The 14,561-nt window shown below is 38.3% G+C and overlaps 1 protein-coding gene across 4 annotated transcripts in view; it reads left to right on the top strand.

Moving 5' to 3' along the window:
• GSK3B (glycogen synthase kinase 3 beta) overlaps positions 1 to 14,561 on the top strand; it is a 219,274-nt gene that overhangs the window by 106,176 nt on the left and 98,537 nt on the right. For all 4 annotated transcript variants that reach the window (XM_070369958.1, XM_005905429.2, XM_005905430.2 and 1 more), the window contains exon 3: positions 10,021 to 10,104. In XM_070369958.1, coding sequence (XP_070226059.1) covers positions 10,021 to 10,104 — 84 coding nt within the window. The remainder of the gene's footprint in view (positions 1 to 10,020; positions 10,105 to 14,561) is intronic.

Here is a 14,561-nt window from a genome sequence, read left to right as displayed (position 1 = left end):
TCCATTTGTGATGTTGTACAACGTTTTTTACAATGACTTGTAAAAAGATGAAACTAGAACACTTTCTAACACCATACACAAAAATAAACTCAAAATGGATTAAAGATCTAAACTTATAGGCAAAACACTCTCCAACATGAATCACAGCAGGATCCTCTATGACCCACCTCCCAGAATATTGGAAATAAAAGCAAAAATAAACAAATGGGGCCTAATTAAAATTAAAAGCTTTTGCACAACAAAGGAAAGTATAAGCAAGGTGAAAAGACAGCCTTCAGAATGGGAGAAAATAATAGCAAACGAAGCAACTGACACAGAATTAATCTCAAAAATATACAAGCAACTCCTGCAGGTCAATTCCAGAAAAATACATGACCCAATCAAAAAATGGGCCAAAGAACTAAACAGACATTTCTCCAAAGAAGACATACAGATGGCTAACAAACACATGAAAAGATGCTCACATCACTCATTATTAGAGAAATGCGAATCAAAACCACAATGAGGTACCATATCATGCCAGTCAGAATGGCTGCTATCCAAAAGTTTACAAGCAATAAATGCTGGAGAGGGTGTGGAGAAAAGGAAACCCTATTACACTGTTGGTGGGAATGCAAACTAGTATAGCCACTATGGAGAACAGTGTGGAAATTCCTTAAAAAACTGGAAATAGAACTGCCATATGACCCAGCATGGAGAAGGCAGTCGCACCCCACTCCAGTACTCTTGCCTGAGAAATCCCATGGATGGAGGAGCCTGGTAGGCTATACAGTCCATGGGGCTGCTAAGAGTCGGACATGACTGAGCGACTTCACTTTCACTTTCCACTTTCATGCATTGGAGAAGGAAATGGCAACCCACTCCATTGTTCTTGCCTGGAGAATCCCAGGGACAGAGGAGCCTGGTGGGCTGCCGTCTATGGGGTTGCAGAGTCAGACAGGACTCACACGACTTAGCAGCAGCAGTAGCAGCAGCATGACCCAGCAGTCCCACTGCTGGGCATACACACTGAGGAAACCAGAATCGAAAGAGACACGTGTACCCCAATGTTCATTGCAGCACTGTTTATAATAGCCAGGACATGGAAGCAACCTAGATGTCCATCAGCAGACGAATGGATAAGAAAGCTGTGGTACATATACACAATGCAATATTACTCAGCCATTAAAAAGAATACATTTGAATCCGTTCTCATGAGGTGGATGAAACTGGAGCCTGTTATACAGAGTGCAGTAGAGCCAGAAAGAGGAATACCAATACATATGCTAACGCATATATATGGAATTTAGAAAGATGGTAATGATAACCCTGTATGCGAGACAGCAAAAGAGACACAGATGTATAGAACAGTCTTTTGGACTCCGTGGGAGAGGGTGAGGGTGAGATGGTTTGGGACAATGGCACTGAAACATGTATATTATCATATGTGAAATGGATCACCAGTCCAAGTTTGATGCATGAGACAGGGTGCTCAGGGCTGGTGCACTGGGATGACCCAGAGAGATGGGATGGGGTGGGAGGTGGGAGAGGGGTTCAGGATGGGGAACACATGTACACCTGTGGCGGATTCATGTCAATGTATAGGAAAACCAATACAATATTGTAAAGTAATTAGCCTCCAAAAATATAAATTAAAAACAAAGAAGAAATTGCCTCTACCATGTTGCTTTTTGTTTTCTGTGTCTCTCATGTATTCTTTAAAAATTATTTATTTCTGTTTGGCTGTGCTGGGTCTTTGTTGCTCTGGGGGGGCTTTCTCTAGTTGCAGCAGGCAGGGCTACTCTTTGTTGCAGTGCAAGGGCTTCTCGTTGCAATGGCTTCTCCCTGCATGGCAGGGAGATTCTTATCCACTGCACCACCAGGGAAGGCCTCTCACGTTGTCCCTGGTCCTCGATTCTCATTTATTGCCTCCTTTTGTGTTCAACAAGTTTTTTAGTGTACCATTTTAGGTCCAGTGTTGATTTTTATATTAAAATAATTATTTTCTTAGTGGCTGCTTTAGGAATTACAATGTACATTTCAATGTATTACAGTTTGCTTCAGGTTCAGTTCAGTTCAGTTGCTCAGTCGTGTCCAACTCTTTGCGACCCCATGAATCGCAGCACGCCAGGCCTCCCTGTCCATCACCAACTCCCAGAGTTCACGCAAAGTCATGTTCATCGAGTTGGTGACAACATCCAGCCATCTCATCCTCTGTCGTCCCCTTCTCTTCCCGCCCCCAATCCCTCCCAGCATCAGAGTCTTTTCCAATGAGTCAGCTCTTTGCATGAGGTGGCCAAAGTATTGGAGTTTCAGCTTTAGCATCAGTCCTTCCAAAGAACATCCAGGACTGCTCTCCTTTAGAATGGTCTGGTTGGATCTCCTTGTGGTCCAAGGAACTCTCAAGAGTCTTCTCCAACACCACAGTTCAAAAGCATCAATTCTTCAGCACTCAGCTTTCTTCACAGTCCAACTCTCACATCCATACATGACCACTAGAAAAACCATAGCCTTGACTAGATGGACCTTTGTTGGCAAAATAATGTCTCTGCTTTTTAATATGCTGTCAAAATTGGTCATAGCTTTCCTTCCAAGGAGTAAGCGTCTTTTAATTTCATGGCTGCAGTCACCATCTGCAGTGATTCTGGAGCCCCCCCCCAAAATAAAGTCTGACACTGTTTGCACTGTTTCCCCATCTATTTGCCATGAAGTGATGGGACCAGATGCCAAGGTCTTCGTTTTCTGAATGTTGAGCTTTAAGCCAACTTGTTCACTCTCCACTTTCACTTTCATCAAGAGGCTTTTGAGTTCCTCTTCACTTTCTGCCATAAGGGTGGTGTCATCTGCATATCTGAGGTTATTGATATTTCTCCTGGCAATCTTGATTCCAGCTTGTGCTTCTTCCAGCCCAGCATTTCTCATGATGTAGTCTGCATATAAGTTAAATAAGCAGAGTGACAATATACAGCCTTGACATCCTCCTTTTCCTATTTGGAACCAGTCTGTTGTTCCATGTCCAGTTCTAACTGTTGCTTCCTGACCTGCTTATAGGTTTCTCAAGAGGCAGGTCAGGTGGTCTGGTATTCCCATCTGTTGAAGAATTTTCCACAGTTTATTGTGATCCACACAGTCAAAGGCTTTGGCATAGTCAATCAAGCAGAAATAGATGGTTTTCTGGAACTCTTTTGCTTTTTTGATGATCCAGCAGATGTTGGAAATTTGATCTCTGGTTCCTCTGCCTTTTCTAAAACCAGCTTGAACATCTGATAGTTCACAGTTCACGTATTGCTGAAGCCTGGCTTGGAGAATTTTGAGCATTACTTTACTAGCGTGTGAGATGAGTGCAATTGTGTGGTAGTTTGAGCATTCTTTGGCATTGCCTTTCTTTGGGATTGGAATGAAAACTGACCTTTTCCAGTCCTGTGGCCACTGCTGAGTTTTCCAAATTTGCTGGCATATTGAGTGCAGCACTTTCACAGTATCATCTTATAGGATTTGAAAGAGCTCAACTGGAATTCCATTACCTCCACTAGCTTTGTTTGTAGTGGTGCTTTCTAAGGCCCACTTGACTTCACATTCCAGGATGTCTGGCTCTAGGTGAGTGATAACACCATTGTGATTATCTTGGTCGTGAAGATCTTTTTTGTACAGTTCTTCTGTGTATTCTTGCCATCTCTTCTTAATATCTTCTGCTTCTGTTAGGTCCATACCATTTCTATCCTTTATCGAGCCCATCTTTGCATGAAATGTTCCTTTGGTGTATCTAATTTTCTTGAAGAGATCTTTAGTCTTTCCCATTCTGTTGTTTTCCAACACTGCTTATTTCTTGCCCCTTTTTGGTAATATCCATTCTAAGAGGTGGGGTTTTGATTTGCATTCCCTGATAATTAATGATGTTAAGCCATCTTTTCATATATTGTTGGCCATCTGTATGTCTTTTTTGGAAAAATATCTATTCAAGTCCTTTACCCGTTTTTAAATTAGGTTATTTGAAAGCTTTTCTATTAAGTTGTAGGAGTTCTTTATATTTTGGATATTAACCCCTTATCCTAATACATGATTTGCAAATGTTTTATCCCATTTCATAGGTTGTCTTTTCATTTTGTTGATGATTTCCTTTGCAGAAGTTTTTTAATTTGAGATAGTCCCATTTGCTTACTTTTGTTTTTGTTGCTTTTGCTTTTGGTGTCAAATATAAAAACTCATTGTCAAGGCTAGTGTTGAGAAGCTTAACATTCTTTGAACATAATAGCAGTTTTTTATTCTTGTCTGCTAAATCCAATGGCTGTGTCCACCCAGAGTCAATTTCTGTTGGCTCCTTTTCTTTTTTAACCTGAGTATAGATCAACTTTCCCTATTGTTTATATGTCTCACAATTTTTTTAGACAGTGAAAAATTTTAGATAATATATTGTAGAACTCTGGGTTCTGTTAACTTTTTTTTTATCCTCCTGAAACTTGTTTTTTTGGGAGTTTTCTTTCTTTTCCTTTTTTTTTTTTTGTAATTTACCTGCATCTAATCTAGACTCTTTTTCTGCCAGTTTGAAACCCCTGAAATCTGTGTTAAATTGTTATTCAAGTTTTCATGTTTTAGCCTGATTTCTTAGGGTTTGACTCTTTGCATTGCTTAGTGACCAGCCAGTTATTGGTTAGAGATTGTGTTCAAATATTTTGAATTTATAAAGCTTCCATCATTTCTTAGATGATTCTGTTCATGGATTGGGAAAACATTTGAAATTCAGGCAGTTTTTAAGTCAGCCTCAGCATTTACTTGCTCGAAGGCCCTCTTGGATCTCCCATGTGTGCACAGCCTGTAAATCAGCACAGGGCTATGTAGAGAGTTTATTTAACCTCTTTGATTTCCAAGATCTCCCTTTGTATTTCTTAATGTTCTGGCAGTCTGTCATTTTCCCCACCTGGTGTTACATTCTTAGGGTAGCAGAGCTGTGGCTGAGCTGAGAGGTGATTGAGAGGGAAGGTCACTAGCAAGAAGATCACTAGCCCCCACTGTCTTAACTCCAGTATTGTAGCTATGTTTCTTGAATAAATGCTTCTTGATTTGTTGTTGATTTTGATTGGTTTCCAGAGCCCTGAAATGATTGTTTTCTATAATACAGTTCTTTTTATATGTGTTTTGGGGAGCGAATTTGCTGATCTGTTCATTCTGCTAGAGCTGAAAAATCTCATTTCTTTTTGAACCTTCTGACTTTTTAGTTATTTCCCTGTGTCTCCCTCCCAACCCCAAGTTAATTCACTAGTCAGACTTTTATCACTACTGAAATCACACTTGTAAGAGTCACTAACATCCTGCATTTGCCATATCCATTTGTCTTACGCTTTCATCTTAATTTCTTATTCAGCAGCTTTTGCTATAAATGGTCAGTGCCATTTTCTGAAAACTTATTTCACTTGGCCTGTAAGGTAACCTCTCTTGTTTTTTATCCTACTTTATCCATTGCTCCACTTGATATCCTCCTTTTCATACCTATGGATGGATGGATAGATGGATAGATCGGTTGGCAGAGAGATACAGTATATGAATGTGTTGTTTGTGTGTATTTGTCTAAACTTCTTCCCTAGGTGATGTTATTAGGTCCTCTTGCTTTGAGTCCCCTTTATACAAATGACTCCTAGACACAGATTTCAGCCCAGATTTCTACCTTGAGCCTCAGTATTTTTACTTGGATGTCTAATATTAGGATTTCAAATGGAACTCTTGATCCACTTTCAAACAAAAAACAACTTGTGATCCACTTTCTCCCCCAAATTTATTTTTAGTTTTAAAATGATCATTTAAAAAGGTAAATTAGATTATGTCATTTGCTTGGCCTCTTTGGCTTTCCTTTCATTTAGTTTAGAATTCAGTTTCATTAGAGTTAATATGACATACTGTCCTGCCTATCTCTCTGTACTTGCTTCCTGCCTCTTCCTTTATTCAGTGGTGAAATCACATTATCCTTCTAGCTGTTTTTGAATATGCCAAGTTCACCTCTGGTCTTCCCTTGTGGCTCGGCTGGTACAGAGTCTGTCTGCAATGCAGGAGACCTGAGTTCAACCCCTGAGTTGGGAAGAGCCCCTGGAGAAGGGAAAGGCTACCCACTCCAGTATTCTGGCCTAGAAAATTCCATGGACTGTATAGTTCAGGGGTCGCAAAAAGTCAGATACAACTAAGTGACTTTCACTTTCAAGCCCACCTCTGGGCATTTGTGTTTGAAGTTCCCTATAACTGTAGTGCTTTCCCCCCAAGCCTCACATGGGTCTCATCTTCATATGATTAGATTTGTCTTTAGATCCTTAACCTTCATTGTGAGATCTGCTCTGACTTCCCTATCTAAAATAATAGCCCTTTCTCTCTATCATGATCTGTCCTTTTACTTTACATGAAAATATATTGTTTATCCCTCCCTGGCATCTGGTCCCATCACTTCATGATTGAGCCACTGAACTGAACTGAAAAGATCCAAAAGATAAATTTCACAGAGCAATTTTTAAAGTATTAATCAAGCCAATATTAGACAATGCCTATGCCTAAGATACATTTAATATACAACTGTCCCAAGCCTAACTTTTTGCTGAGTCATTCTTTATTAGTGCATCATGACATACTGAATTCTACAGAAAAAAAAAGTTGTTATTCTACAAATATAGTGTACCTTTTCTGTGCCAAGCATCATTTGCAGTATTAAGGATATGGCAGTGAATAAGAATAACAAAGTTTTTAACCTCATGAAACTTTCAGCCTATAGAGGACAGTCGAGTTCAGTTCAGTTGCTCAGTCACGTCCGACTCTTTGCAACCCCATGGACTACAGCACACCAGGCCTCCCTGTCCATCACCAGCTCCCAGAGTTTACTCAACCTCATGTCCATTGAGTCCGTGATGCCATCCAATCATCTCATCCTCTCTCGTCCCCTTCTCCTCCTGCCTTCAACCTTTCCCAGCATTAGGGTCTTTTGAAATGAATCAGTTCTTCACAGTAGGTGGCCAAAGTATTGGAGTTTTCAGCTTTAGCATCCATCCTTCCAATGAAGGACTGATTTCCTTTAGGATGGACTGGTTAGATCTCCTCACAGTTTAAGGGACTCTTAAGAGTATTCTCCAACACCAAAGTTCAAAAGCATCAATTCTTCGGCCCTCAGCTTTCTTTATAGCCCAACTCTCACATCCATACATGACCACTGGAAAAACCATAGCTTTGACTAGACGGATCTTTGCTGGCAAAGTAATGTCTATGCTTTTTAATATGCTGTCTAGGTTGGTCATAACTTTCCTTCCAAGGAGCAAGTTTAATTTCAAGGCTGCAGTCACCATCTGCAGTGATTTTTCGAGCCCCCCAAAATAAAGTCTGACACTGTTTCCACTGTTTCCCCATCTATTTGCCATGAAGTGATGGGACCAGATGCCATGATCTTCGTTTTCTGAATGTTGAGCTTTAAGCCAACTTGTTCACTCTCCTCTTTCACTTTCATCAAGAGGCTCTTTAGTTCTTCTTCACTTTTTGCCATAAGGGTGGTGTCATCTGTATATCTGAGGTTATTCATATTTCTCCTAGCAGTCTTGATTCCAGCTTGTGCTTCATCGAGCCCAGCATTTCTCATGATGTACTCTGCATGTAAGTTAAATAAGCAGGCTGACAATATACAGCCTTGACATCCTCCTTTTCCTATTTGGAACCAGTCTGTTGTCCATGTCCAGTTCTAACTGTTGCTGCCTGACCTGCATACAGGTTTCTCAGGAGGCAGGTCAGGTGGTCTGGTATTCCCATCTCTTTCAGAATTTTCCACAGTTTATTGTGATCCACACAGTCAAAGGCTTTGGCATAGTCAATAAAGCAGAAATAGATGTTTTTCTGGAACTCTCTTGCTTTTTCAATGATCCAGCGGATGTTGGCAATTTGATCTCTGGTTCCTCTGCCTTTTCTAAAACCAGCTTGAACATCTGGTAGTTCACAGTTCACGTATTGCTGAAGCCTGGCTTGGAGAATTTTGAACATTACTTTACTAGCCTGTAAGATCAGTGCAATTGTAAAATGAGAAATTTTAAGCCTCCTTTCAAAAATAGTAGAATATGAACAGGAAGTAAGGGTAGGTAAATATTTGAGTCCATATACTTTCTTATATTCTTTTTGTTAAAGGATCATATGCATAGTATATGTGTACCCGTTCAGTCACTTCAGTCGTGTCTAATTATCTGTGACCCTTTAGACTGTAGCCTACCAGGCTCCTCCGTCCATGGGATTCTCCAGGCAAAAATACTCTAGTGGGTTGCTGTACCCTCCACCAGGGGATCGTCCCAACCCAGGGATGGAACCCACGTCTCCTGCATCTCCTGCATTGCAGGCAGATTCTTTACTGCTTAGCCACCAGGGAAGCCCTATATGCATAGTCTTAATACAAATTCCATTACATGGAAATTTTATTTAATAGTTCTATGTTATCTTGGTTAATTGGTCTGGAGAAATAGCTTATTTTAATATAGCCGTCGATGTTAAAAAGCAATCTTAATATCTGAGAGGAGTCTTATCTTACTTCAGTTCTCCCACAAAGCTAGCTACCTATAGGTGAATTGATAGAATATAGACATACTTCAAAAAACAGCTCAATTTGGAATAGAAAATGGACAGTTTTGAAATTTGTAAAATTTTCTGTCATCTGTAATAGTCAGAATGCAGAGTCCAGTACTACGTATTATCCTTGTTAAAGCGAGTATCCTGTACTGTCTTGAGTTTCTCTGTTTATTGCTTCAGCTATAAACGTAACAAGTAATGGAATGAAAGATTGATGTTTTGTATCACTGTATACATAAGCCCAGGTCTCGTATCGGTTTAAAGAGTCGGAAGGAGAGTCATCTTACGTTCCCTATTTCCTTTTAGAGAACATGCTAGAACCATCATGAAGTTTACTGAAAGTTTCTAGGGAAGAGGAAGGTTTGTTTATTTGTGCTATCATCCTCCAAGAGCTGGAGCCCACTCTGCTCTAAGACAGTTCTGCTTATTAGGCCTTTTGTCCATAATACATCCCCAGCCCCTTTATTTTGGCCTTATTCTCTAAACATAATAGCATTTACCTTCCAAATTCCCAGGTATGTACTTTATGATTGTAGCTCTTCTAAATCATCATTTTAACAGAAATTTTATATTTCTGTCCATTTAGCAAGTATTTTGGTATTCTTTTTCTGTGTTATATATTTTGGACTTTATTAACTGGATTTCTGACAGTTAAGTATATTCTTAGAATTTAACTTATATATATATATATATATATATATATATATATATATATATATATTAATGTGTACTCCTCAGATTTATTACTGCAAAATTTATGTTCCAGTGTTGGGAAGTTGTCATATTGTTTAATGTTTTATTTTCTTGAAGCATAACTTTGAAACTCCCCAAAGGAAAAATTGTGTGATCTATAAATTTTCAGGACTGTACACCTTCTAGTATATATATTTTAACTCTAGCAACTGAACCCTTCTAATAGGGCTAACTCAGATTTTTCACTGCATTTTAGATAACAGGGCATGTGAGAGTTTTCTTTGTACCCATATTCATTTGTTTGGTGAGAAGTTGATTATTATTATAGTTGCAGAAAATTATAGTAATAATAGCTCATTTCAAATATCTCTTGCATACATAAACCATTCCTTCTCAAGCTATTTGTAGTGAGGTTACCAGTTTTAAAATTTTTCATTTCATTGAAGACTAGTATTTTTATACAATACTGTAAAAATGAATTATGAGAAAAGTGAAACTTAGGGAAATATAGGCTCTACTTTTAACTCTAAGATTCATGGTTGTAAAATTGTTCTTTCAAATTGCAATAAAGGATTCTGAACACTTATTTTCGATTTCTATATTTATCTTAACTGCAGAGCAATGGTCTGACTGGTGATACTTTTTAGTAACATATGAATGTTACCTTTTAGTAACATATTTGTGGCCTGCTCTTTGAAGTGCTTAATGTTGTTTCAGAAGCATCTTAGTCAATATGAATAGCAGGTAGCCTTTAAAAAATATTTTCATGTGTTTCCTTTTCAGAACCGAGAGCTCCAGATCATGAGAAAGCTAGATCACTGTAACATAGTCCGATTGCGTTATTTCTTCTACTCAAGTGGTGAAAAGGTAGGTCTTTAGAATGTGTTTACTGAATATTGTGATGGACTTGATATTCTTCTAGAAAAAGTTTGTATCCTGTCCTCCCATCAAAACAGCTTTGCTTATTGAATGGAAGAATTCCAAAATACATGTCCTAGTTTTTCTAACCTCACAATATGATTATTGAATATCTTTACAGGAAAATGTTAATGAAATGATGTCGTTGTTTAGTCACTAAGTCGTGTCCGACTCTTTTGTGACCCCATGGAGTGTAGCCCGTCAGCTCCTCTGTCCATAGGATTTCCTAGGCAAGAATACTGTAGTGGGTTGTTATTTCCTTCTCCAGGGGATCTTCCAGACCCAGGCATCGAGCCCATGTCTTCTGCATTGGCAGATGGATTCTTTACCACTGAGCCACAAGGGAAAACCCTAATGAAATGATAGAGGGGATTAATTTTTAAGAATTTTCTTCTTTAGTTCTAAAGTTCTATATTTCAAAAACTTTTGTGTTTCTTATGTGCTCCCAGAGCCCGTGATAGTTTACGTGTTTGTTGGAGGGAGGAAAATGATGTCAGGTTGTTGAAGTTGGAAGTATTGGAGGGGAACGGGAAGCAGGAAGACTTTGGACCAGAATGAGACTTAAACATTAGGAAGCAAGTTTAACCTATTCTAGGGATAGATTGCATTAAAAAGTTGGAAAAGATGTAATATTACAGAACTTCTTGTAAGTGATTACTATTTATTATCACATTTAATTCTGTAAAAGCAAAGGATAAAGAAAGATCTCCTGCTTTGAACTCCCCTTAGCCTCCTACCCTTGGATTTTCTCTTTAAAAGATACAGTGACTAATACCTTATACTCACTGGAGTTGGAAGCATAGAAAATCATTTTCCTCAGTTTTACCATGGTCTTTTTCGTTCTGTCTGTTCACTGTTCCTTCTTCCCAGAGTCAGTCTTTTCTTTACATGGTTTGGGTGAAGAGGGAGGACAGGTAATAAGCACTTAAACCCTTTGGCTAAATTAACATCACTGAATAAGTTCATTTAATATTTTGGACTTTTCCGTGTGTGTGTGTGTGCATGTGTGTTTGAGTCACTCAGTCATGTGAGACGCTATGGACCGTAGCCCATCAGGTTCCTTTGTTCATGGAACTCTCCAGGCAAGAATACTGGAGTGGGTAGCTATTCCCTTCTCCAGACGATCTTCCAGGAATCCAGCCCAGGTCTCCTACATTGCAGGCAGATTCTCTACCGTCTGAGCTACCAGGGAAGCCCACATCCCATGCATATACTTCCCAAATGCCTTAGATTCATAATACCTCTTGATTTCTAGCCCAGTTCTTTTTTACTTCACATATTTCCTAGTGTACCATTTAGTGATTTTCCATTGAATTTTATTTAGATTATTTCCTGAGAAATCTTTTTTTTTTTCCATGATAAGGCCTGTAATATGGGAAAGTACCTGTGTATTAAGCCAGGATTGTGATGTACATACCTACAGATACATAACTGTTGCGTGTGTGTGTGTGTGTGTGTGTGTATGTGTGTGTCATAGCTAAGGTTTTAACAACCATAATTAGCAAATTGGCCCTTTCGTGACTCTTATTTCTTAGGTGTTTTCTCAATTTTTTTCTCCTAAGTTTAAATGATGCATTTGCTTGTCTTAGGGACTATAAGCCCTCATAAGTATTTGGGCTCTTTTATTTCCTAAGCCCGTTACTTGGTTCATGCTACCTTTTTTTTTTAACCTACAAACTGCCTGTTATGTCTTTGATCTTATTGGTCTTGACATGTCATTTCTTTTTCCTGCCCCTTTCCAAATAAAATTACGGAGCATCTATTATGTTCACATCACTATTATAATGGAATTTTGCATCCCTATGGGTTTTGTTATTAGATGCTAGACATTATAATACCCCACAGAGGAAAATAAATAAAGGTCAGGATTATTTGTTCCATGAACCACTGAATTGCTTGGGGATTCATTTGCACAGGCCTCCCTACAAATCCCCTTGAACATCTTCTTTTGATTGCTTAATTGATATAGCTTTCCCTGAATAATCAACAAGGTCCTGTTGTATAGCTCAGGGAACTACATTCAATATCCTATTTATAAACCATAATTGAAAAAAAAAAATTAGATATATACATACATATATTGTTTTCCCTATATGCCAGGCACTGTTTTAGTGTATTACAAATACTAACTCATTTAATTCTCACAAAGATAAAGCAGAAAGGGAAGAACAGATCTTTCGAACAAACCTTTTGTGGTAACACCCAAAGGCTTACCTGTCTGGCAACCCCTCAAATTTATTTTCCCTTTTTAACTCTGGTGTCTGTTGGTCTCTCTCTCTGTCTGCTGGTTACTTCTGTGGATTTCAGCCTCTTTCTCTGGGTTTGTGTACCCATCGTTCACTGGGTTTCTACTCATCCTACTCTGAATATTTGATCATTTCTAAATTTTTGTGTGGATTTCCATCTGTCCTGAGCCTTTGTCTTTGTCTCTCTTGGAGTCTCTTCTCTCTGAGCCTCTACTACTTTGGGGGAAATTTTTAAAGAAGGAAAAATTTTCACTCACTATCCTGGCTTTTGACTTCAGTACTACATATATTATTCTGTATGTTCACGTTCTACATAGTTGTATGAATAATTCAGAATCTCAAAAGCTTTCCCTTGTTGCCTCATAATATTTTTAGTTATTGGTTATGTAATATTCCACTGAGTTTTTGTATTACATGATATTCTTAACTGCTCCCCTATTGTTATTTTTGAGAATATAGTTAAGCTACCCAAAGACCTTATCATAATTTTTGTCCATAAGCACTTTCTAGTTCTGGGTAAAGTTCAGGTAGGATGGTTGTTTTGTTTGACAGATCCATTGACCACAGTTTGACTGAATGGTTATAGAAATAGCCATCTTGGTGACTTTGTCTCTTTGTGCCACCCTGCCATTTTAAAAGCTGTCTTTGGGAGTTAAACATAATATACTTTTAGCCTATAGAGAGTAGCCAGTGTAACTAGAAGGAGGAATTAAGTCAGGACAGGGACTAGAGATGTGACCAGATTAGTCTCAGTCATAGTCTTCTGGTTGGAATTATTGGTATTTAGTAATTGGAGCATCATGTAGTCAGTTATTATACTCCAAGTTTTACCCAATAGATTTTATTGACTCTGATTTAGTTCAAAATAAATAGTACTTTCTCCTTGATCAGAGAGAAACATTTTTTCAATGTTTTGAAACTCTGGGTTTATAATACTTTTGTGAATTCCAAGTATCTTAGAGAATAGTGTTTCTTAGTGTCAGTATTCGGCAGTAGAAACCTTTCCCTCCTAAATGAAATTTATGAAGAACCTCTGTTCTACGGGTAGAACAGATAAGAAGCAAAGTTGTTCCTGATTGAAACTGGGGTATGAGAACAACTGCCTTTGCCTTCTCTGAGTTGCAGCTCACGTTTGTAGAAGCCTGGGACTCTGCAGGAATATGGAAACCATTTTTTGTTTTTACAAGAGACTTAGATTTTATTTAAATCAAGTAATAGTTTTCTTTAAGAAATATTTCTCTAAGTAACCTTACATATAAAATTGTTTTACCTGTGGTTCATCATAGTTTGATTATGGAGTAATAAAAGCTATCTTCCTTAAATTAAGACTCTCCCTCTTTTTGTATGAGAGACAGTTTATAAATAGCAAGGATGTCCAGTTGATATTATTCCTTATACCAACTTTGCTGTTGATAGTAACTGTGCAGAGGGCTGTGTTCCGAAAGGGAGATTTTTACAACTTCCTCTGGGATCAGGGAGAAGAATGGTGTGCTTGATTTTGCCTGTTTGTCACTAGCCCTGGCGAGAAAATGGTTGAGGTGAATCCATTATGAAAAGTAAAGAGCTCTGGTTTTGTATCCAGAAATACTTGGGTTTGATTCCTATTTCCATCACTTCATAGCAGTATGACAGGTAGTGTTACCTTTGAAATCCCTTTTCAACCCTTGTCATCTGTATAGTAGGGATTTTGTAAGGAAAAAAAGGTAATATAAGTGCTTATCATAGCACCTGGTATATAATTAACATATTACCTTGCAAATTACTAAGTAATAGCAAATATATATTGCACTTGCTGTGCGTCCAGACATTGCTCTAAGCCCTTTTACACATACTTTGTACCTCACTTCATCCTTACTGTAACCCAGTAAAGAATGGGTTACTAGAATGGGTTTTATAGAAGAAGAAATTTAGGCAGTCAGAGTTAAGTAAGCTGTACAACCTAAGACTCATACAGCTATGGAGTGGCAAAATTAGGAGTCAACTCCACAGTCTGTCTCTAGAGTTTGTGTTATTGGTATACAATTTAGCAGTGTATCTTAGTAATGATTGTTGAGCAAGGGGAGATTATATAGTGTCTACTTTGGAGAACTTTTAGAAGTAAATAGCCTTTTGCTGTATGATAATAATAGTGTATATGTGCTCATTCAGTCATGTCTGACT

This window comes from Bos mutus, chromosome 1 (genome assembly GCF_027580195.1).
Source record: "Bos mutus isolate GX-2022 chromosome 1, NWIPB_WYAK_1.1, whole genome shotgun sequence".
In the NCBI taxonomy this organism is placed as follows: Eukaryota; Metazoa; Chordata; class Mammalia; order Artiodactyla; family Bovidae; genus Bos; species Bos mutus.
This window is presented reverse-complemented; position numbering and strand designations above follow the sequence as displayed.